Below are 22,505 nucleotides of genomic sequence, written 5' to 3'. Positions count from 1 at the left end.
CCGACTCTCTGCCACCCAGTGAACTGTAGCCCACCAGGCTCTTCTGTCCATGGGATTCTCCAGGCCAGAATACTAGGGTGGGTTGCAATTCCTTCTGCAGGAGATCTTTCTGACTCAGGGATCACACTCATGTCTCCTGCATTGCAGGCAGACTCTTTACTGTCTGAGCCACCTCATGTTAAGTACTCCCATGATGTACTTAACATGGAATAACTAATTCTTCACATGATGATTTCAAGAGCCTACAACATGCTAGTTGCCTCTGGCCTGGTGAGTAGTTTATCAATGAAAGTGAAAGTTGCTCAGTCGTGTCCGACTCTTGGCAACCCCATGAACTATACAGTCCATGGGATTCTCCAGGACAGAATACTGGAGTGGGTAGCCTTTCCCTTCTCCAGGGGATCTTCCCAACCCAGGGATTGAACCCAGGTCTCCTGCATTGCAGGCAGATTCTTTACCAGCTGAGCCACCAGGGAAGCTCAAAAATACTGGACTGGGTAGCCTATCCCTTCTCTAGCAGATCTTCCTGACCCAGGAATCAAACTGGGGTCTCCTGCATTGCAGGCAGATTCTTTACCAGCTGAGCTACCAGGGAAGCCCCTAGTTTATCAATGTCCCCCTTAAAATCAGGGCACCTGATCTGGGATCCATTATTTTGCATGTGATCTATTCAGTTTTTAATGCCTTTGTCCTAAATTCAGTACATACATCAATTCAGCCAAGTCTGCTGATATGCACCCATTTTTCAAATGATGGCTGAATTTTAAATACTGCTTGTTGGTTCACAGCAGTTACCTCTAGGGCTATAAGCTGCGAAAAGGGACTTTCACATTTTACTTTAAATATTCCCATGTTGCTTTAATTATTTATACTTAATATGCATTCTTCTTGTCATTAAAAAACCAATATAGATTTTTAAAACAAATTAATAAACTATTAACTAGTTAATTCCACGGTTCCAGCTTTATGGAGTATACAAATCATATTTAAAATATGTGTACTCTCTACTATGTATAAAATAGATAACTAATGAGAACCTACTGCATAACACAGGGAACTCTCCTCAATGTTCTGTGGTGACCTAAATAGGAAGGAAATCTTAAAAAAGAGGAGATCTATGTATACATATACCCGATTCACATTGCTGTACAGCAGAAACTAACACACTGCAAAACAACTATACTCCAATAAAAATTAATAAAAAGAAAGAAAAATAATAGAAAAATAAAATACATGTACTCTTTTCTCCTCTTGTGTATATATTTTCTTATCTAGCAACATGTATTTGAGTAGCCACTGGTACACAGCACTTCTAGGATCTAGCGGTCCAGCCAACCCAAACCTTCTGGATTATGAAATTCCTCTCTTCCTATAAATGTCAGAAAGCAGCAATTCACTATAATTTGATTTCCCTCTTTCTTAAGGTCAGATTAAAACCCAGTAAGATGTTATTTGAGGTTTGCCTTCCCCTACAAGGGAGAAATCACACAGCACATTTCAGGAATATTTCTTGAAGCACAGGGTGTCCCAGCTTCCCAGGTGGCTCGGTGGTAAAGAACCTGCCTACCAAGGCAGGAAACGACAGAGACTGGGTTCAGTGCCTTGATCGGGAGGGCCTCCTGGAGGAGGAGATGGCAACCCACTGCAGTATTCTTGCCTGAAGAATTCCATGGACAGAGGAGCCTGGCAGGCTCCAGCCCATAGGGTCACAGAGTCGGACACGACTGAGCGACTGCGTGATTACGCACAGGGTATCCCCACTTTGTTCCCTTCCAAATACAGCTGCGTTTCATGCTCTAGAGAGGTTGGCTGGATTAACAAGTAGGGTCATTAGAAAACAACTCACAATTCTAGGCCATTACATGAAGGCAGTGTTCTCCACGTGGAGGACATAGTTCACACCTCAGAAAGTATCATTGCAAGCGACTCTATTCTGTGACCTTCCATTTAGTCTAAGGTCAAAATAAATCTTTGAGGAGAACAATATTCTTGGTGGCACAAGTCTTCCTGAATCACCGGGCAATGCATGTACTCCCTCAGCACCAAGGGGGCGTCCTGCAGTGGACGGTGTGCGAGGAGGTGCAGGTGGTGGAGGCACGTTCTCCAGGTTTGGGACCCCATGAAGCTTTCACAGACCTGAGCCCTGAGAGACCTGCGGACGGCCTGGCCCTTGTTAGCACCCACGCTGGTGACATCAAGCTAGCTTCTTCCTGCAGCCCAGTTTCCCTGTCTCTCTAGTTGGTAAGATGAGGAGCTCTTCCCGGCCTGCCTCACAGGCAGATGATATCAGTGAAAATGTTTTGTGGACAATAAGCATTATATAAAGAGAAGGCATCACCAATGCAACGGACATGAACTTGGGCAAACTTTGGGAGATGGTGAGGGACTGGGAGACCCGGTGTGCTGCAGTCCATGGGGTTGCAAAGAATTGGACACGACTGAGTGACTGAACAACAACAAAGAGAAGGCATGATTAATGTACTATTATCCACTTACAATGTATCCATCTACAATATAAAGAAAGCTGAATGCAGAGGAATTGATGCTTTTGAACTGTGATGTTGGAGAAGACTCTTGAGAGTCCCTTGGCCAGCAAGGAGATCAAACCAGTCAATCCTAAAGGAAATCAGTCCTGAATATTCATTGGAAGGACTGATGCTCAAGCTCCAATACTTTGGCCACCTGATGCAAAGAACTGACTCATTGGAAAAGATCCTGATGCTCGAAAAGACTGAAGGCACAAGAAGGGGACGACAGAGGATGAGATGGTTGGATGGCATCACCAACTTGACGGACATGAGTTTGAGCAAGCTTCAGGAGTTGGTGATGGACAGGGAAATCTGGAGTGCCGCAGTCCATGGGGTTGCAAATAGTCGGACACAACCGAGCGACTGAACTGAACTGATACATTTTACAAGATGGCACTACGTAAGCACAGAGGGGTCAGGTGACTTACCCAAGGTCACAAAGCTAGTGAGAAACCCTGGTGACTGTGGTGGAAGAAGGTCACAGAGAAGACTGAAATCTGTGCCTTCTGCTTAGTACGGGTCCTTCCCTGAACCTCTGGTTTCCAATCTGGAGGAGTTGGAGGTGATTACTCAGATCCATGAACTATTTTTAAAGGCTTTAGGAGTCTAACAGATTCTCATCAATAAGCTGCCCAGACTCAAAATCACATGTCTTTATTTTTGGCTAAAATGGCATCAGCCCAGAGTGCGAGTTCTTGTTAGCTCTGGAGTCCTCAACTCTGACTATCCATTTACATCACCAGGGGAGCTTTTTAAGGATGTCCATGCCCAGACCCCACTCTGAACCAATTAAATTTAAACCTCTGGGGGTGTTTGCATTTTCTAAATCTCCCAGGGAATTACAATTGACTGCCAGAATGGAGAACCACTAGGTCGGCTAATGATGATCAGAAACAGACAGGCAGCAATACTTGTCTTTAACTGATTATACAACACAGTTAAAGCAATCTTACCGAGATCCTTAATTGAAAGAAATTCACAAAACAAGAAAGAAATTAACACCTTGAGTGTCTTAATGTAGCCAGCATTTATTGTACACATACTATATGCCAGACATGAATCTAAATATCTACATGTATGAACTCACCTAGTTCCCATAAAACCTACAACGCTTTCCCAATTTACAGATGAGGAAACAGGCAAACTGCAGTAACTTGCCAAGGTCACAGCTAAAATGTGGTGCAGCTGAGATGGAACTCATGCATCTGGGGCTAGAATCTTTTTTTCTTTTATCGTTGCTTTACAATGTTGTGTTAGTTTCTGCTGTACAGCAAAGTGAATCAGCCATATGTATACATAGATCCCCTCCCTCGGGGACACCCCTCCCACTCCACCCCCATCCCATCCATCTAGGTCATCACAGAGCACCAAGTTGGGCTCCCTGCATTACACAGCAGGTTCCTACTAGCTAGCTATTTTGCCGAGGGGTGGGGGGAGGGTTGGAGAAGGGCATGGCCGCCCACTCCAGTATTCTTGCCTGGAAAATCCCACGGACGGGGAGCCTGGTAGGCTACAGTCCATGAGGTCGCGAAGAGTCGGACATGACTAAAGTGACTTAGCAGCAACAGCAGTGGGGTGGGTGGGATGAGAACTGGGAAACTGGTACCAGGGTCTTAATCCCCACCCTAAGCAGCTTCCTGATATTGCCATCAGATGAGGTTTACAGTATCCTAGCCTTAGTGAGCGGAGAAGGCAATGGCAACCCACTCCAGTACTCTTGCCTGGAAAATCCCATGGGCGGAGGAGCCTGGTAGGCTACAGTCCATGGGGTCGCGAAGAGTCGGACACAACTGAGCAAATTCACTTTCACTTTTCACTTTCCTGCACTGGAGAAGGAAATGGCAACCCACTCCAGTGTTCTTGCCTGGAGAATCCCAGGGACGGGGGAGCCTGGTGGGCTGCTGTCTATGGGGTCGCACAGAGTCGGACAGGACTGAAGCGACTTAGCAGCAGCAGCCTCAGCGAGGACATAAACGATCACACAATACTGGGGAATATAGAACAATTTCTAATCCAAATGCCTGCATAAGACACTTCGGCAGGGGCAGGCAGGTGTACATGCAGGCAGGGACACAGAAGCCCCAGGGTGGGAACTGCGGCAGACTTGCAAGCACATGCCAAGGAAGGGAGACAGCCGCCACCGAATGCAGCAGATTGCGGCCACGTGGGGAGGTGGCCCGCGCCACTGACTCGTCCAAGTTTCCGAAGAAGTTGAAAGCCTGGATTTGTATGTGAAGCCGCCTATTTCCAAATGGTGTCTTGAGTTTTAAACATACTGTACGAGGCAAAACATACCAGGAGACCACTAGCTTGTGACCTCTAATGTCAGCTGTAACACATACATAAACACACACACAACACACACACAAACCCCAATCTTCTAAAACTTCTGAAAAATAGACACATGTATATGTTTAACTGAATCAGTTTGCTGTACACCTGAAACTCACACAACATTGTTCATCAACTATGCTCCAAAAGAAAACTAAAAAAAAGTTTAAATAAATAAAATTCATTTAATGTGTTCTCTGGGCTTGGTTCTCAGCAATTAGAAACACCAGACCTTGTCTTTCCTTTGTTTTGTGCAAAATGTGAACGACTAGCTGTGTGACACATGGAAAACCCAACAGAAATTTCCCCTGGGTAATTTTAATTGGTGGACTGACTGGTAAGTCAATGGATAAATAAACTTTTATTAAACACCTATTTTCTCATTTGAATCTCAGCCTAAGTCTGGGAACATGGATTTACTATCCTCACTTTATAGAAAAGCTCAGTCATAATTCATATGATTATTATACAATTGAGATATAATTCAGGTCAAATCACGCACACAGAAGAACTTATTCCCCTAGTAAAAGCTTAAAGTAATATTGTTGGCCTGTGAAACAAACACTGGTCAAGCCCTATTATACAGCCTTATAGAAGAATTTTATCATATTATTACTGTACGAGATACATGGAGAATTTTTTTAAAAGAATAATAAATACAGACATCACCAAAAAATTCTGAGTCAGAAATATCTATAGTCTAATCACAGGCTATGCAAATGAAAACTTATTTCATATACTTAATAATAGCTAATCCTTCTTGAGCTCTTTCCACAAAGCAGCCACTAATAAGGTATGGTTTCGTGTGTGCACATAATACTGATACTTCTGTATGTATTCAATTATTCATACAATATCCCTGTGATATAGGAACTGTTGTCACTACTAAAAGACGAGGAAGCCAGGGAACAGGGAAGTTAAGTAATTTGCCCAAGGTCACACAGCTAGTGGGCAGCGGAGGTTGAAGCTCAACAAGCTGCTGCGCTGGACCACTACTCTGTGACCTTAAAAAGCACGTCCAGCTCCTGTTTGTTTGTTTGTTTCCCTTAGGATGCACAGTATACACTGGTGGTGGTGGTTTAGTTGCTAAGTTGCGTCTGACTCTTTTGCAACCCCATGGACTGTAGCCTGCCAGGCTTCTCTGTACCTGGGGTTCTCCAGGCAAGAATACTGGAGTGGGTTGCCATGCCCTCCTCCAGGGGATCTTCCCAACCCAAGAATCAAACCCACATCTCCTGCATCACAGGCAGATTCTTCACTGCTGAGCCACCAGGGAAGCCCACTGTCTACAGGGGACCTAGTGAAAAGAGGGCCAAATCAAACGGTATTTTCTCCCCCTGGTTACAAAACAACAACACAAGCTTTTAAAAATACACCAGCAGACAACCCAAGACGTTGGCCCTGTGTAACTTCAGAAAAATCTATCAGCCTCCTCAAGTACAGTAGCTTGTTTCAAAAGCACAGATAAGCAGGCTGCTGCTGATCAATCATGGAAAAGATCACCTTCCCTGGCCTTCTCCAGTCCGCTTGGAAAGCCAACCTCTCCAGAACACTCAACACAATCCTTCGGGAGATATAGATCCCTCTCACCCCTCGTTCTTTCCCCCTCACACCTCACTTCTCAGGGGTCTAACCACTTTTCTGACCCATGGAGAAATTACAAGGAAGAGAAAGAGATAGACACAGGGATTATTCTGGAGTCTGCTTTTACAGGCCCCAGCCTTGGAGAAGCCTCCTTCCTCGCAGGGAGACCGAAATTGGCTGAATTTGGACTTTCTTAAAAACAGAGGCAAAGAGCACCTAAGTCTTAAGTCATTTCAGAACTCGAGAGGGAGAGTTTCAGTGGTGGAGGTTTGTTTTTTAATAAGAAGGGAATGGCCGACTGGAAACAATATCCTTTTTAGGCACACAGAATCTGCTGCATTTAATATAACCCTGGGTGAGTCTGTGAAAAAAAGGGTGGCTAAAGGCCTCATGCTGATTTCAGACCGTGGGCGTGTATCACTGTACATTTTATAAAATTAGCTACAGTGCAGCCTCTGTGTGTGTGTGTGTGTGTACACGCAGTGAGGCTGACTTTTACAAAGTAAACAGCAGTATGTACCCATGACGCTAAAGATCAGTATCAAGCCAAAGTCTGATTTTAATTTATGAAACTACCTTGTAACTACAGTGGTTCTATCCCAAGGTGGGCCCTTGGGGGAGGATAAAGTCACCTGAGAGGCCCTGCTTCAGCACCTAGTCACATATACTATTCTCAATATCATAAAAGGGTAATTTACAGATGGAGCATAAAAATACAAAACTTGCTCCTAAACAGAAGGGGGAAAGCGGCTAGAAACTTCAGTCCATCAAGTCTCTTGGCTATTTCTAAGGTCTGTGCTTGGCACATTAGTTTCCTATAAAATACGACAAAAGACATTTCAGCTAGCATGAACCATAAAGTATTTTGTCCACATGGCCCTAGATGGCGTGCATTACTGAGCTACACCTAGAAAGCAGGAAATAGAAAAGAGCCCATCAGAAACAGGGCACAGTGGGACTTCCTTAGTGGTCCAGTGGTTAAGACTCTGCCTTCCACTGCAGGGGGTGCGGGTTCGATCCCTGATTGAACTAAGATCCCACATGCCAGCAAGATGAAGTAAAAAAAAAAGAAACAGGACACAGCAACTTCACTGACAATCAGCATCTCTAAAATGTGATTCTAGAGGGCCTTTACTAGGCCAAAATGGGAACGAAATCTGAGGAAGAAAAGCAAAAACAAAAGCACATGTCTTACCATCACTAGGCCTGGTCTGGATTTTTTTTGGATAAGAGGAAACGCAAAATTCACTCCTTTACCACAAAGCTCATGGTCTTGTAAAAACCTTCTGCTGGAAAGCCTTTCTTGCCCCCACAAAGTCCTGTTTTGTAGGTCACACTCTCATTATCTTGTTCTGCGATCAGCCTGATTAAATTATAGAAAATTACTAATACCTCACTCAGAATAGAGAGATAAGCTTCCAGCCTCTTGTGTTTGTTTCCCCGTCCTCCTCTCCTAAGACTCCAGCGGATATTCAAAAAGGAAGAGTGGAGGAGAGAGGAGGCAACTTGGAAAGGGGGCGGCAAAAAGGTGTCTTAACCTCCTCCCGGGACTAAGCTGCCCTCAGCTTTTACAAAGGGCGCTACTGACTAGTCGCAGAAACCAAGAGAGCTTTTTACACTGTGACAATTGGGGCTCTACCATCATTTCCTCTGTGTCTTGTCATCTTTTAAGTCCAAAGACACCACTTTGGATGAAACGACCAGGGTTAGGGCTACTGGCTGAGTTTTTCTCTTTGGGGAAACAAAATCATTCACACACAATCTCAACTACTGGGATTACTAAATAAATGGGTTTACCCACCAGCCGGGGTCACCAGCCCCCACCCCCTTTTCGAATCCGGTCTTTTCTACAAGGATATCTTGACATTAATTAATTAAAGTCAACTTTTAACACCAGGAGAAGCCTGCATGGTTACTCCACCAACACAACACGATCCCTTGGCTGTCTCTATGGCCTTTGTCCATCTAATTTTATAAGCCTCGCGAGATGAAGATTTTCCACACCTCCCTAGGAACTCTCCTAACAGGCCATTCAAAGACTCTAAAACCTCAAATGCACAGCAAGCTTTAACACTGGCCAAAAGCTGTCCAATTTATACTTCCCCAACGTGATTTATTAACACTTGGTGCAGGAGACTTGTCAATTCACACCAGCTGTGTCATCCCCAGCACGAGATGGCAACACATAGACAAATTAAAAATCAATTTTTTTATTAGAAACTATTTTGAAGCATTAGAAGGAATGCGATTTTGAGCTATCTTCCTCACTTTAACAGCAAAGCTCAGTGGACCTACTTACCAGATGAGGAATACATATAAGAACAGATGGGCATTTTTGCCCAGAATCAAGCAAGCCTGCTTTGTGGTGTCTCAGAATCATCCACAGTGAAATACTTTACTCTTTCAGATTCAGAAAATTTCCCCATGGCCCTTGTCTAGTCAGGAGGTATTGTCTGGTTACTGAAAAAAATTTAGTAAGTAAGGGAAAGATTCAACCTTCTATCTTTCAACAGATGTATAAAGACACGTAAAAATGAAACAATAAGGGATCCTGTTGCTTTTCAGTCATTTTGCTTCCCAATTTTACGAGAAAGCAAGAAAGAATTTTTATAAAGTTTTGTTCATGACAAACACAATAACCTGTTCTCGTCTTGACCCAGAACTGAGTAAACAGTGAAAATACTGGAATAACAAAACAACTATTTTATGAACTTTTCCTTTGTGCTCCCCCTTGGGAATAGGCATTGGGCAGCTTTCCAGCAATAAACAGAACGGGGTCTAAACTCGTGCACGTTTAGGGGTAAGTTGAAGCTAATGAGGAAATCTTAAAAGTGCTGATGGTACCAATGGTCAAAGGATTTACAGATGCAACCAACACACCCCTCTCCCTCTCCAGTTCGTGACCCCAAATGGAATAATGTTCACAAAGGGCTGAGCCTCAGGCCTGGCCAACAGTCCCCGTGTCAGTTTCCCTCTCTTCTGCTTTCTTAAGCTGACAAACATTTTTAAACTCTGCAGTCTGGGGATTCTGCTAAAGATAAGCACATGGTATAGCTCCAAGGACCTCTAGGACATTTTTTGGAACATGGTATTGGACCCTGTTAATGGAAAGGACTTTTGTAAAAGAGCCATCAATCGCAGCAGAGTCATATTTAAATCCCCAAACGATTATCACTGCTCTAGGCCAAGAAAGAAAGGCTTTATTTTGAATAATAATTTTGAGAGGTTTGGGGTCACCTCTGAAACCTAGTGCAACTCGCCTTTTTTACTCACAACCAGTAAGATCACCATTCCATTCTATAGGACAGACCATTTGTTTTCTGCCCATGCATGAGGCCCATTTAACAGAAAAAAAAACGAACCCCCACATACACTTGCTTCGGAGGCCCAGGAGGAAGGGACTGTGCAGAATTTTAAATCAGAAATCTAACGCTTAGGTTAGTAGTGTCAGGTTAAAGGCTCACCCATCCCCAAAGCTAATTCGGTTCTGAACGGTCCCATGGGTGTCTAGTTGAACAGAAGCAGCTAGGAAACCTTAGCAGGCCGAAGCCCAGCCTGGGGAATTGCTGGGACTCCGTGCCAGAGGCTGAGGCTCATCCCAGACTTGGTATCAGATAATACCAACTGCTAGTCTGGATTTCCAGGACTAATCTACTCGAGGTTGGAACTTCCAAGTTCCCTAGTGTCTGTGCTATACAGTGGGAGGACTCTGGGCTTTGTAGATTCACGCTGTGGTTGGCTACTATCATATTTAATAACACATAGAAAGAGTTTATTCATAGCGATGATTCACGGGGAAGGGGAATAGTAGCATGGTGTGGGGGGGTACCTAAGAGGAAGTAGAAACCAATCTAAATTTTCTAGAGATGCAGTTATCACAAGTTTCTTTTTCTGGTAATTCTAATGTGAGTTTCTTAAATGTGTTTATAGGTTCTCTAAATTTTAAAGACATTCTATCAATAGTAGCTCTTAAGCACCTGTATTTATTCAGAAGGCTCTTTGGTTTCAAAAGCAGTTCCTTCCCATCTCATCCCCCTCTGACCCTTCTCACCCTGAAACTACTCATATCACTCCTTTCTTCTATGAAGAAATGTGAAGTCTGCCTCTACATAACTTCTTAAAAACTCAGGATGACTTCTATTAGGGCAATCCATCCCCAACTCACTTATTTTAACTTAGATTCAAAATGGTTCTCCAGGGAAAGAAAAATCCTGACACCCCTCCTCCCCCACATACACACAAATAAACAAATAAAGAACTTAGCATTCACACTGGAATTTAGGACTACAATTGTATTCTACACTAAACACAAATGAACACTAATTTTTACCAAAGTCCACCTCACTGCAAGTTCCTTCAAGACTCACTCAGCACTTAAGGCAGTCTGGCGTTACTGTCTGAATTGCAAAATACACCATTTGCCCAGAAACTGCTCTCAGCTCAAATGCAAGCTGCTTACAAAACATGTGTAAACCATGCTTAAAACAGGCTGCACACATCCACAAAAATCCATTCAAAGCAAAGGTAAGTGGAAAAAAAGCATCGCAAATTAGGCTTCTCTTTAAAAACTGGAGGCACTTTTACGGTGTTTCCAAAAGGTAATTGCTTTTTACTTCAGTAAAAGTGGCTTTATGTGACTGGGAGAAGGAGTTGATTTTTTTTTTTTTTTTTTTTTCTTTAAACTGAGTGTATAACAGTATTCAATTAGAGAACAGGGTGGGTGGGAGAGCCCACTGGCAAAATCTAACTCAATCACCAGGCCCCGGCGCCCTGGAGAGGCCCACCCAACACACGAGCTAAAATGGAGCCTGAATTTCCTCTCAGACGGAGAGGGTAGTCGCACGAGGTCAGGGTCAAGGTCACCAGCAGGGCAGGCTGCAGCTGCCCGACTGCATTACCCACAACGGGAGGGAAGGCGTTCCATCTCCGTCACAACTGAACAGATAAATCCCTTCTCCGCTCCTACCCTCCCTCTCACCCCGCCAAGATTTTTTTTTTTTTTAAGGAGAGAAGAAAGGAAAATGACCAAATAACCTCACCGCCCTGGTTTTCGCACACCAGCTCATCAGCGCCCAAAGTTGCCATCTAAGGGCAAGTTCGCAGAGAACACTGAAGCCCGTTTTGTCCGAGCAGGGCAAGCCTCTCCCGACCGCCGCCCCCCTCCCCAGGATTCCTGCCTCCTGTCCCTGCCCCCACGCGCCCCCGAAAAGAGCTGGGAAGCGCGGCGGGCCGGCCATGTGCACGCACACACTTCCACCAACTGCTGCGAGTTTTCTGTGAATCGCGGCGCGGAGCCTCCCAACTCGCCCTCCCAGACTCCGCCGCCTGCTTCCCTCGCACAAAATTTCCCTACACACGCAGCCGCCTGCGAACGATTTTATGTGCATATATATTACATATGTGATATTATCCTCAGAACCTCTAGCGGGCAGGCGAAGAAAGGACTGCACAGGGGCATTTTTTTTTTTTTTTTTTTAAAGGAAGGGGAAAAAAAGCACAACCCAAGCTCTGTGCGTCGACTCGTGCGTACCGGGAAGGGGAAAGAAAGAGGAATGTTTGCCGAGCGGGCTGCCTGCAAGTGCCCTTGCTCGCCACTTCGGCCGCGGCCCGGGTGACACGGAGGCGCCGGGGGGCGCCCAGCCCGAGTCACCCGCGCCCCCTGCCCGTCCCCCCGGGCCGGCACCGCCGCGGAGATTTCGCGAGGGGGAGATCGATCGCGCTGCCTGTCTGCAGCGGAAACGCACACGCTCACACAACCCGAGCCCGAGACACCATAACCTTAACCCTTCCCCCACCCTCCGTGAACTTCAGGTGACCGACCACGTCGGCCTGACACCCTGGCGGGCGGGCGCTCCGGCTCCGCTCCCGCCCCCAGCCCGGGTTTTGCAGGATTGGGCTCAGAGCAGCGCCAAACCGCCGAGAGAGGGGAGCAGTACGGGGGGGGTGGGGGGGGAGAGAGAAGAGAAATTGACCCTCCGTCTCCCCCGACCCCTCCCTCCGGCGCCTCCGGCGTCCCCTCCTCCCCGTCACCCCGCCCCACGCCTTCTCCCCTGCCCCCTCCTCCCTGCATTCAAGGAGCCGGGCGGCCCCGGGGGATATTTTTAGTTGCTTCTTTCTCCTTCACTTTTAGCTTTAGCAGCATCTCGGAACACTCAAAGCGGAGAAAGATGGGGGGGTGGGGGGATTGAGCTGGAGAGGGAGTGGGGGAAAAGTTAAGAGACTCGCAAAGAAAAGCCGGAGGGAGGGCGGAGAGGGACCGGGGGCGCGGGTGGAGGAGGGGAAGGGGACCGGGCCGTGCCGGCGGGTGTGTGTCTCCAGTTGGTGTGTGTGGCTGCAGCCGGGGAGGGCTACGATGCACTTTAGTCCTGGACTCTGCTCAGGCTCGCCGGGGAGGGGGGTCTGAGAGCCCGAGTCTCGCCCGGCTCCGTCTGCTCCGACTGACCCCGCATTTTATTGCGGCCAGGAGCCCTGCTCCTCCCTCCCCTCGGCTCTGCAGGGACCTCGCGCGCCGCGAGCCGCCCTGCCTCCTGCCTCCGCCTCGGCGCAGCTCCCGCACCCCACATCCGCCCGCCGCTGCCCGGCCTCGCCCCCCGCCCGGCCGCCCAGCGCCCCGGCGCGCCCCCTCGCCCCGGCGCCGCGGGAGCAGCCGCCCGGCGGCGCGTGTGTACCCGTGTGTTTGTGTGCGGTGCCCCCACACCCTCCTCGCCGCTCCCGCCTCGCCCGCCCCCGACTCCCCTCCTCCGCCGCCGCCTCCTCCACCTCCGCCTCCTCCTGCTCCTGCCGCTGCCGCCGCCGCCGCTGCCGCCGGCGGCTCCGGGGCCGACCAACCCCGGCGCAACCTTTAGCCGGAGACGGACCTCTCCCTGGATCCCGTCCCCGGCAGGCGGCCGCGCGCCCTCGCTCCGACACCCCCAAACGCCATGTCACGGCCCCCCAACCCTCCGTGCGCCCCGACCCCCGCACCCTCGGGCATCGGGGATCCGCAAGGAATTTTTTTTTTTTTAAAGATTCCAACCTCTCCCACCTCCCCTCCACCCCCCGATTAAAAAAAAAAAACACCCGGCATCCACACTACTCCCCTCCTCCCTTCTCTTGCCCCCTCCCCCCAGCCACCCGGAGTGAGGAGGGGGAGGGGGAGGGAAAGGGGAAAAAAGCCCGATCTCAAGGAAAAAAAGAGGGGGGGTGAGAGAAAGAAAGAAAAAGAGAGAGAGAATAGAAAGGGCACGGGGCTGATCATCACCAACATGGCTGCCTCAGCATAGACCTAAACGAGGAGTAACCCGGGCTGTGTCTTTGTCAGTTTCACCTCTGTAACCCTAAACTAATGCAGAAAACAACGGAGGAGGCTGCGGAGAGGAAAGAGGAGAGGGAGGGCGAGAAAATGGCACGAGAGGAGGTGGAGAAGGGATGACTTACGTGAGGGAAGGCGCTTGGGCTGCTCCTGCTTCCTCCTGGGCATTTTCCCCCTTTTCTCACATTCTCCTCCTTGGTTAATGTGAGATCAAATAAACCCCCGTGGGGGCAGAGAGGCAGACACTGGCAGGAGCGGGGAGGTAGTTGGGGGGCGGGCGGGCGGGCAGGGGGAAACCCCTTCTCTCCGGTGTGTGCAATGGGTTGAAGCTTGTTTCCTGGAGCCAGAAGAGGGGTTTTCTTCTTTTCTTTCCTTTTTTTCCCCCCGCTTTTTTTTTTTTTTTTTTAATTTTTTGGTCGTGCACCTGGCTTGTCCCCGAGCGTAATATTCTTCAATGGAAACAGATCTAATAGGTGTGAGTGTGTGTGTGTGTCCTATGCTCGCGTGTGTGATGGGAGGTATAAATAAATGAGTGCCGGTGCGGCGGTGTCTATGGCCGCGCTCTGTGTCTCCGAGCCCCTAACACTAATGTCGGGATCAAAGGGCAGCGGCGGCGGCAGCACAGCTCACAGCTCGCTCTCTTGCTCTCTCTCTCTCTCTTTCTCGCTCTCTCTCTCCTCTCGCGCTCTCTCTCCCTCTGTCACACACACACTCACACACACACACACAGAGGCACAGACTGAAGGAAAGAGCGAGAGCTAGACACACACACACACACACACACAGAGCAAAGAGGAAGGTGCCCTAAGGCTCCCAGGACGGACTCAGCCTGGGATTTGCAACCGCTCTGTCTGGAAAGAATGGGGGGCGCGCGTGCGGGGGTGGGATGGACTTCTTCGAATTTATCCCGCTATTCGCCAAATCTAGGGGGAGAAAAAGTTTTTCCCACTCTTGAAACGAAGATTAGTTCATTATTCTTCTTGATTTTTCAAGAGGAAAAAGGTTTTTCTCTTAACTTTCTTTTTGTTGATTAAGCTACATTTTGTTCTGTATAAAAATTCTTCAGGCTTTTGTCACTCAAAGAACTACTCTCTCATCTTATCACCTGAAGTCTGTGGAGGTGACAGTCTTCCACGCACTCTCCAAAAACGTTCCAATAAAAATAACGAGAATAAAAAGGTAACATATGGTGAAATCAGTAACTAGGTGGATGGACTAAGCGCCCCGTTTTGAACTGTCCAGTGGAGTTAAAACTGGAAAATGCCTAAATGAAAATTACAGCTCCTTGACAAAGGGGGGATAAATACGATTAGGTCACCCCTGATGGTTGATTTAACTGCCACATGATACTCCTACAGTGCACACAACAATCTTGACTTCTGAAATTTACTTTTTTCCCTGCTATAATGGAGGTGTGTGACACTTACCCTAAAGCAATTCCAGTTTGCATTATGAGCTCAATATAGCAGTTTTCATTAACTGAGACATACTTTCATTACTTTACAAATCACATATCTTTCTTAAAAGAGATAAAGGGGAAAAAATAGAAAAGGATGGGTCTCACTCCAGCACAAAAGGTATTTGGTGAAAGAGGACTGTTCTCTTTGTGACTTGCAGTCATTTGGATAAAAGTTCACTCAGAGGTTGTTAATGATTTAAACTCCAAAATCTGCTACTATAATTGAAGTAAAAAACGGTCTGAAGAAGAGTTGTTTCATAAAACTCTCTTTGTAAGAGAAAACTTTGAACTTAGCAGAATACATTATATGTCATGAGTCAGATGTAGCGAAAAAATAAAAAAGGTGCATTATTTAACTACATCTTCCCTTTTTAGCTTTTTAAAACCTCTGACTCATCATCTTATTATGTTAAATATTTTCTTACAAATTTTAAAATAGATTTTTTCATCAAAGAAGGTGGAGGCACAGCAAAGATACAGAACATTAAAATGACACTCCATACGCTTATATGGCTAGATAATGCCTCTTTGAGGTTCTGACTGAATTCTCACAACTGGAGTGATGTTCAAGATAGTGATGGGGGTTAATTCGGTAAACACCCCTTCAAATATAACAGTAAGCTTTCATATTGCACCCTTTTCTTAGAAAAGCTTAAAAAGTGTTTTATCTCCCAAAAGATGTTTTTCATTGATAGCGAAATCTCAGGATGAAACTCTCATTGCCAACTCCCCCAGAAGATCTAGCTTCCCAGTGACAAGTAATGCTATCTGAAGCAGGTTTTGAAACACCTGCTTGAATTCAATCTAAAACCAAACAGAGAGCAATCAGGTTTGAAATGGAGCATCAGTGCTTAAACCAACTCTTCCTTGAATATCAGCTTAAGTAAACTGATGGGCTTCTCTGTTGGATCAGTGGTAAAGAATCTGCCTGCCAGTGCAGAAGACTCAGGTTCGATCCTTGGGTCAGGAAGATCCCCTGGAGAAGGAAATGGCATCCCACGGCAGGATTCTTGCCTGGGAAATCCCATGGACAGAGGAGCCTGGCAGGCTACAGTCCATGGGGTCGTGAAGAATCGGACACGACTAAGTGACTAAACGGCAACAAACTGGTAGTTAAGTCTCCTGAAGTTCCAACTTGAAGAACTGTCTTCCAACTCAGATCAAATTCAACTTAGGCCATGATTTTTGACTACCATCGGTAGCGTTGGTCATGATATTAGTATATGAATGGTAAATTAGATAAATTTTTACATAGACTCATTGCCTTGAACATATAGCATCTCTAAACCTAACACAAGATCAGCAGAATGGTCACAGCCCTTCACCACTGCTCACTCCAAGCCTGTAGCTGGGCTATGGAGGACTATCACTCTGCACAGACACACCATCACCTCTTTTTGCATTGCCAGCTCTTTGCAATGCTTAGTACCCTATAAAAGAAAACACACTTTAGGCCTTTCCTCAAAGTAGAGTACATTTCCTGCAACCTTTTAAAGGCATACAGGCAAATGCTATCAACATTTAATTATATAGGTGTTCTATCAACAGCTAAAAACATTTTAATTGAATTTCTTCATACCTCTACCTCTTTCCAAAAATCATTTGAAGTAGCACACAGCAACAGAAAATAAAAGGATAGAACAATTTATGTTTTAATCTCAGCTTGGAATCTCTGCTACAAAGCACCCTTCAAGGGCCCTGCATCTCCCCCTCGAAGCCTAGATGTTTAGGGAACACAAACTAATTTTAACATTTGACTAACCTAAAAATATTAGGAAGATAAATAGCTGGAGGTTACTATAATGGATTTTGAAATCAAATGGATAAATAATTCGGGAAATATGTACCTTTTGGATGCCTTTTCCCATGAACTTGGATTACTGTCGACTATGGTCATCAAGTTGTAATATTCTATTTGATTCACCCTTGTGGCCCAAGCTTTTGAAAGCATATTTTATCTTAATAATTAGAGTATTCTCTCCACCTCCATCTCTATCACCTCTCAAATGTAAGATTAAGATAGATTTTCTCCGAACTGTACATTCTAAGACTATGTTTCATAAACACTCACTCTCCTACGAGTAATTCTATCCTTCCCCAAATATTCCTGAGGGTAGTAGACAGGGGAGCACCCTCCCTAGAATAATGTGTGGTCTAGAGAAGTCCTTGAGGTCAAAACTCTTTTCAGAATATTATTCGCCCTTTTATCTATGTTGACTGATGCTTAAAAGCAATGGTAATAAAATGCTGGCAACTTAGCAGCTCAAATCAAGACAATGGCACAAAAATGTGTTGTATTAGTAGTCATTCTCTTCATCACTTAAGAGGAAAAAGAAGAGGTTCATTTAAGAATGTCCTTGATGGAATAGTAAAAGTTATTAATTTTATTAAATCTCAACCCTTGAGTGCAAGACTTTTAAATATATTCTTTGTGACAAAGTGTTAGGTACATATAAAGTACTTGTGCTGCACACTGAAGTACATCGTTGTCTCAAGGAAAATCACTCTTGAGATGGTTTGATACAGCTGCTTTTTCCATGGAATATTATTTTTACTTGAAAGAATGACTGACAGACTGTGATTATTCAGACTTGAGTATTTTCTCCCAAAGTGACTGAAGTGAGCCTGTAACTTCAAAGAAAACAATTCATGATATTTTTGGCAATGATAACATTTATAGTTAGGAGTGAAAAGTAGAATTTTAGACAACTGTTCTATCACTGTGACTTTCAACAGCTTCCTGATATAGACTCTTCTGATGAGATTCATAGTGATATTAATGAATGTGACTTTTTGATATTGTGTCAACCTTTTGGAAGAACTGAAGAACTCAGTATCTTCCAAATGACCAATACATGATGTTACAAAATCATATTGTAGTAAAGATCTATTTAAAGTACAAGATAAACCAAAGGATTTTAATGTAACAGTGTAAAAAGGTCATTGACATGGTTTCAAATTCCACAGTCAGTAACTTTTAAGAAACTACCACTCATCAAGTTTTAGTGTTACATCAAAGAAAAATATCTACAATCATCTGAAAAAGCTATTAAAATCTTCCTCCCTTCTTCTAACTACATATCTGTGTGAGGCTTGATTTTCTTCTTGTGTGTCTTTAACCACAGCAACATCTCACAACAGATTGAATGCAAAAGCAGATAGGAGAATCCAGCTTGTCTTCTAGTAAGTCAGACTTTGTAGAGATTTGCAGAAATGGAAACTAATGCCAGTCTTTTCACTAATTTTTTTTGTTTTGAAAAGTATATTTTTCATAAGAATGTGTTAACTTGAATTACACTTATTGTTGTCATTATTTAGGAATTAATAAATAATTATTTTAGAAATTCCACAGTTGTTATGTAGTAAATATCAAGTCATAACCCACATAACCCATACCATTCTTTCGTATCCTCAATGTGTTAACTTGAATTACACTTATTGTTGTCATTATTTAGGAATTAATAAATAATTATTTTAGAAATTCCACAGTTGTTATGTAGTAAATATCAAGTCATAACCCACATAACCCATACCATTCTTTGGTATCCTCAATAATTTTGGTACCCTAATTCCAAAAAGTTTGAGAACCACTGCCCTAGAAATGATTTGAGATACAATTAAGGGACAAAAGAAATTCTATGGGTGTTTTACTTGTCTCCAAACCCAATCGTAAATATGTTACACTTCTCAAAAAAATGAAGCCCTCTTATCTTCAGGAAATGAAAGTTGGTTCTGTGTGTCCCAAGACTGGCTTCTCTTATGAGATTTCTTATGAAATGCAGAGAGGATGTCTTAGAATTCTCCAGAGAAAAAAACAGTTAAAAGAATTTGCCTGCTATGCAGGAGACACATGAGACCCAGGTTTGATCCCTAGGTCAGGAAGATCCCCCGGAGGAGGGCATGGCAACGCACTCCAGTATTCTTGCCTGGAGAATCCCATGGACAGAGGAGCCTGGAAGGCTGCAATCCACAGGGTTACACAGAGTGGGACACAACTAAAGCAACTGAGCACGCACTCTTTCATTCATTCATTCATTTACTTATTTATTTATTACAGGATTGACTCATGAGGTTATGGAGGCCAAGAAGTCCCATGACCAACTGTCAGAGAACAGGAAAGCCAATAGTATAATTCAGAGTCAAACAGCCCGAGAACTGGGGAAAGCAATGGTATAAGTCCACGTCTGAGTTCAAAAGGCCGAGAACCAGGAGCTGCAGTGTCCAGGGTCGGGAGAAGAGGGATGTTTCAGTTCAAGCAGAGAGAGTGAATTTGCCTTTCCTCTGCCATTTTGTTCTATTTAGGCCCTCTGTGGATTGGACTATGCCTACCTTCACTGGTGAGGACAATCTTCTCTACTCAGTCTATGGGTTCAAATGCTCATTTCTTCTGGAAACACCCTCACAAACACACCTAGAGATATTAATAACACCAGCCCACCCAGTCTTATGGACACATAAAATGAACTATCATAGAGGGAAGGCTTCCCTGAGACCTCAGTTGGTAAAGAATCCGCCTGCAATGCAGGAGACCCCGGTTCAATTCCTGGGTCGGGAAGATCTGCTGGAGAAGGGTTAGGCTACCCATTCCAGTATTTTTGGGCTTCCCTTGTGGCTCAGCTGGTAAAGAATCCACCTGCAATGCAGGAGACCTGGCTTCAGTCCCTGGGTTGGGAAGATCCCCTGGAGAAGGGGAAGGCTACCCACTCCAGTGTTCTGGCCTGGAGAACTCCATGGATTGTGTAGTCCATGAGGTCGCAAAGAGTCGGACTTTCTCTTCACTTCACTTCGTAGAGGGCAAGTAGGTATTCACCAAGTGCTGTTGGTACAGGTTGTTCAGCTGGGTGGAGAGGCTGGTTACTCTGAACCGAGGACCCAACCCTCTTCTGATCTCAGACCCTTTAGAACAAGAACACCACCTCTCTCTCTTTCTTAAGGCCTGAGCTATCTGCCTCAAGAGTTAAAACAGGGACTCTCTTAACCCCCAAAGTGCTTCAAGTCTGACATTTTAAATAATGAGCGCCTGTCCCAAGGCAGAGATATGGGTCTGGCGTCTCTCCTGGCCTGAACCTCACATGTTGTAAATCAGTATCCAGTGACGATGACCAGCCATCACACACAGAAAGGGGAGGCTTTTGTTATCATGTGTGCGTATGTTCTGAAGAGGCCAGGGCCCAGCTGGCATCAGCAAGTTTTGTCACAATTTGGACTCACCGTGTTTTCAAAGGTTGTGGATGGACAGGCACGTGACCTGACAGAGACGCCGGCAAAGGTGGCATCTCTGGGCGTTTCGCAGGCCTTCCATCCAAATTCTCATGCTTGGGGTCTTTCCCTTAAACTTCTTCCCCACAGTTCTCCAACTCAACACTGACTGGGAGTACAAGTCATATTTAGATTTAGTAAGTTCCTGATCTCTGCCCTCTGTGGCCTCTGTTTCTCTTACCTTCCTATAATGACTGAGTCACTCAGTCTTTGCTTATTTATTCCAAACTTGAACCCCAGCTGAATCTTAAGACCCTGTCTCCCAAGCCTCATTGCTAGGATTCGTAACATCTCTACCCGTTTAGCTTCCCTGGGCCTCACTCTTTTTTTCAATCTGCAATGGATGAAAAAACTCCCCTAAGCAACTGCCCCCCACCACCATTTTCATGCATTTTTCCAGCTGATTTGTCTGGTCTCTTAATGTACTTCTTTGCTGCCTAACCCAGTCACCCTCTGACCTGCCTCAAATCATACTGCTGTCTCCTTGCAAGACTTGCCTTGTGGTTTCTCTCAGAGCCCTTCTCTGGCTACAGTCATCTCTGATCCAGTGTCTCTACAATGTCTGTCTTCCTTGAGTCTGTTCTTCTTGCCATCTTCTTCTCCCACCATGGGGCGCCCATCCAGGGCCTCTCGGTAAGGTTGTTTACCCAGCTCCCAGGTCAAGGAACCCCCTGCTTAGACTATAGCATCGTAGGGCCTAATACCACAAGAATAACACAGAACAGAATGATAACACTTTCCAGTTCATGATTGTTGGTGATGAGCAAATAAAATGGGAGCAGAAACCAAGCAGAAAGTTTTCTGTGGGTTTCCCTATATTCTTTCCTCCATGACTGCTATCTTTGTAGTCAGTAGTTTTGCCAAATTTTATGTAGTCAGATATCTCATTGACAGAAAGACCAATTTACCTTGAGCTTCAGCGGTGTCTTCTTGGTTATTGAAGGACTGGCTATTCCTTCTTTATTGGATTACAAGTCATTTCATACAAAACAGCAAATGATAACACCATGGCAATCAGCTATTACATGCTCTCTCACTTCCATCACTTAATCTCATACTTTGTTATTTTTAATAAAGAGGAAAAATAGAGCTTCAAATTAGAATCACAGAACTTTGTGGCCAGAAGGTACTTTCAGACCACTTGGTTTATCCCTGGTATTTCACAGAAAAAGAACTTAGAGGGACTGAAATAGTGGGGGGTGAGGCACCTAGCTGAGGTCTCATTAGCGGCTGTCTGCTATTCCAGAAAAGTAGAGCTCAAACACAGGATAATGTGATGGCTTCTTTGTCCAGCCTAATGGATTTAAGTAAACCTACAAGAACTTACAAGCATTTGATATAGCAACACACAAAATGAGGAAACCGAGTGCCTTTAAATATTGTGCCTGGTAAACTCAGCATAGGTTTATTATTTTACTAGCTTCTGGAAGGTTCTTTTAAATATGAATAAAGGACAGTTATGGGGACAAGAAACTTTTAAAATTACAAAGAAAAATTCACAAATCGTAGCGATGAGCTCTACGTAGAGAATACGGATGCTGTTGATAAGAAAATGGAAATCTGGAAGTTGCCATTCTGAGCAGAAACAGTGCAAACATTTCAAAATAAAATGTTTATACCACCACGAAGAGTGTTTATGAAGCCCAGCTTCAGATCCCATGTTACCCCATGGTATACTTGGTCTTCGCTAATTGTCTTACAGAAGTCTTTCAGTGAGGGTCATAGGTACTTTGGAAGGATGTCAATGTTCCAGTGCAAATCTATTACCCTTAAGGCAGAAACCATGAGTCGCCAACCCCGCTCCCTGACAGCAGGTCAAAGGGTCATTTTCATGTTGGAAGAATGGGCCTTCTTACAGCAGCAGCTTTGGAAACCTCATTCTCCCTCCACGTTGCATTCAGGAGTCCCCATTCAAGGGACACTGGGAAAGTGGAACATTGTGAAATGTTCAGGATCAAAAAAAAAAAAAAACAAAACAATACCTCCTAATTGCTCAAAACAACAGGGAGGAACAACATGGCTGAACCACAATACACACGCTTGTCCTGGCATC

At 45.1% G+C, this 22,505-nt stretch overlaps 1 protein-coding gene across 8 annotated transcripts in view; it reads right to left on the bottom strand.

The window, feature by feature from the left end:
* Positions 1-14,538, bottom strand: part of ZNF827 (zinc finger protein 827) — a 190,552-nt gene extending 176,014 nt beyond the window's left edge. For 5 of the 8 annotated variants that reach the window (XM_086346490.1, XM_086346492.1, XM_086346493.1 and 2 more), the window contains exon 1: positions 13,860-14,538. In XM_086346490.1, the coding sequence (XP_086202616.1) occupies positions 13,860-13,902 (43 nt within the window). In that variant the 5' untranslated portion in view covers positions 13,903-14,538. The remainder of the gene's footprint in view (positions 1-13,859) is intronic. The other 3 variants (XM_086346491.1, XM_086346498.1, XM_086346497.1) reach the window with 2 other exon arrangements.
* Positions 14,539-22,505: the final 7,967 nt, after the last annotated feature.

Source organism: Bos grunniens, chromosome 17, assembly GCF_055505025.1.
Source record: "Bos grunniens cultivar Pamir isolate PY7600 chromosome 17, Bosgru_T2T1.0, whole genome shotgun sequence".
Lineage (NCBI taxonomy): Eukaryota > Metazoa > Chordata > Mammalia > Artiodactyla > Bovidae > Bos > Bos grunniens.
The sequence above is the reverse complement of the archived record's forward strand: the minus strand, read 5'-3'. Positions and strand labels throughout refer to the sequence as shown.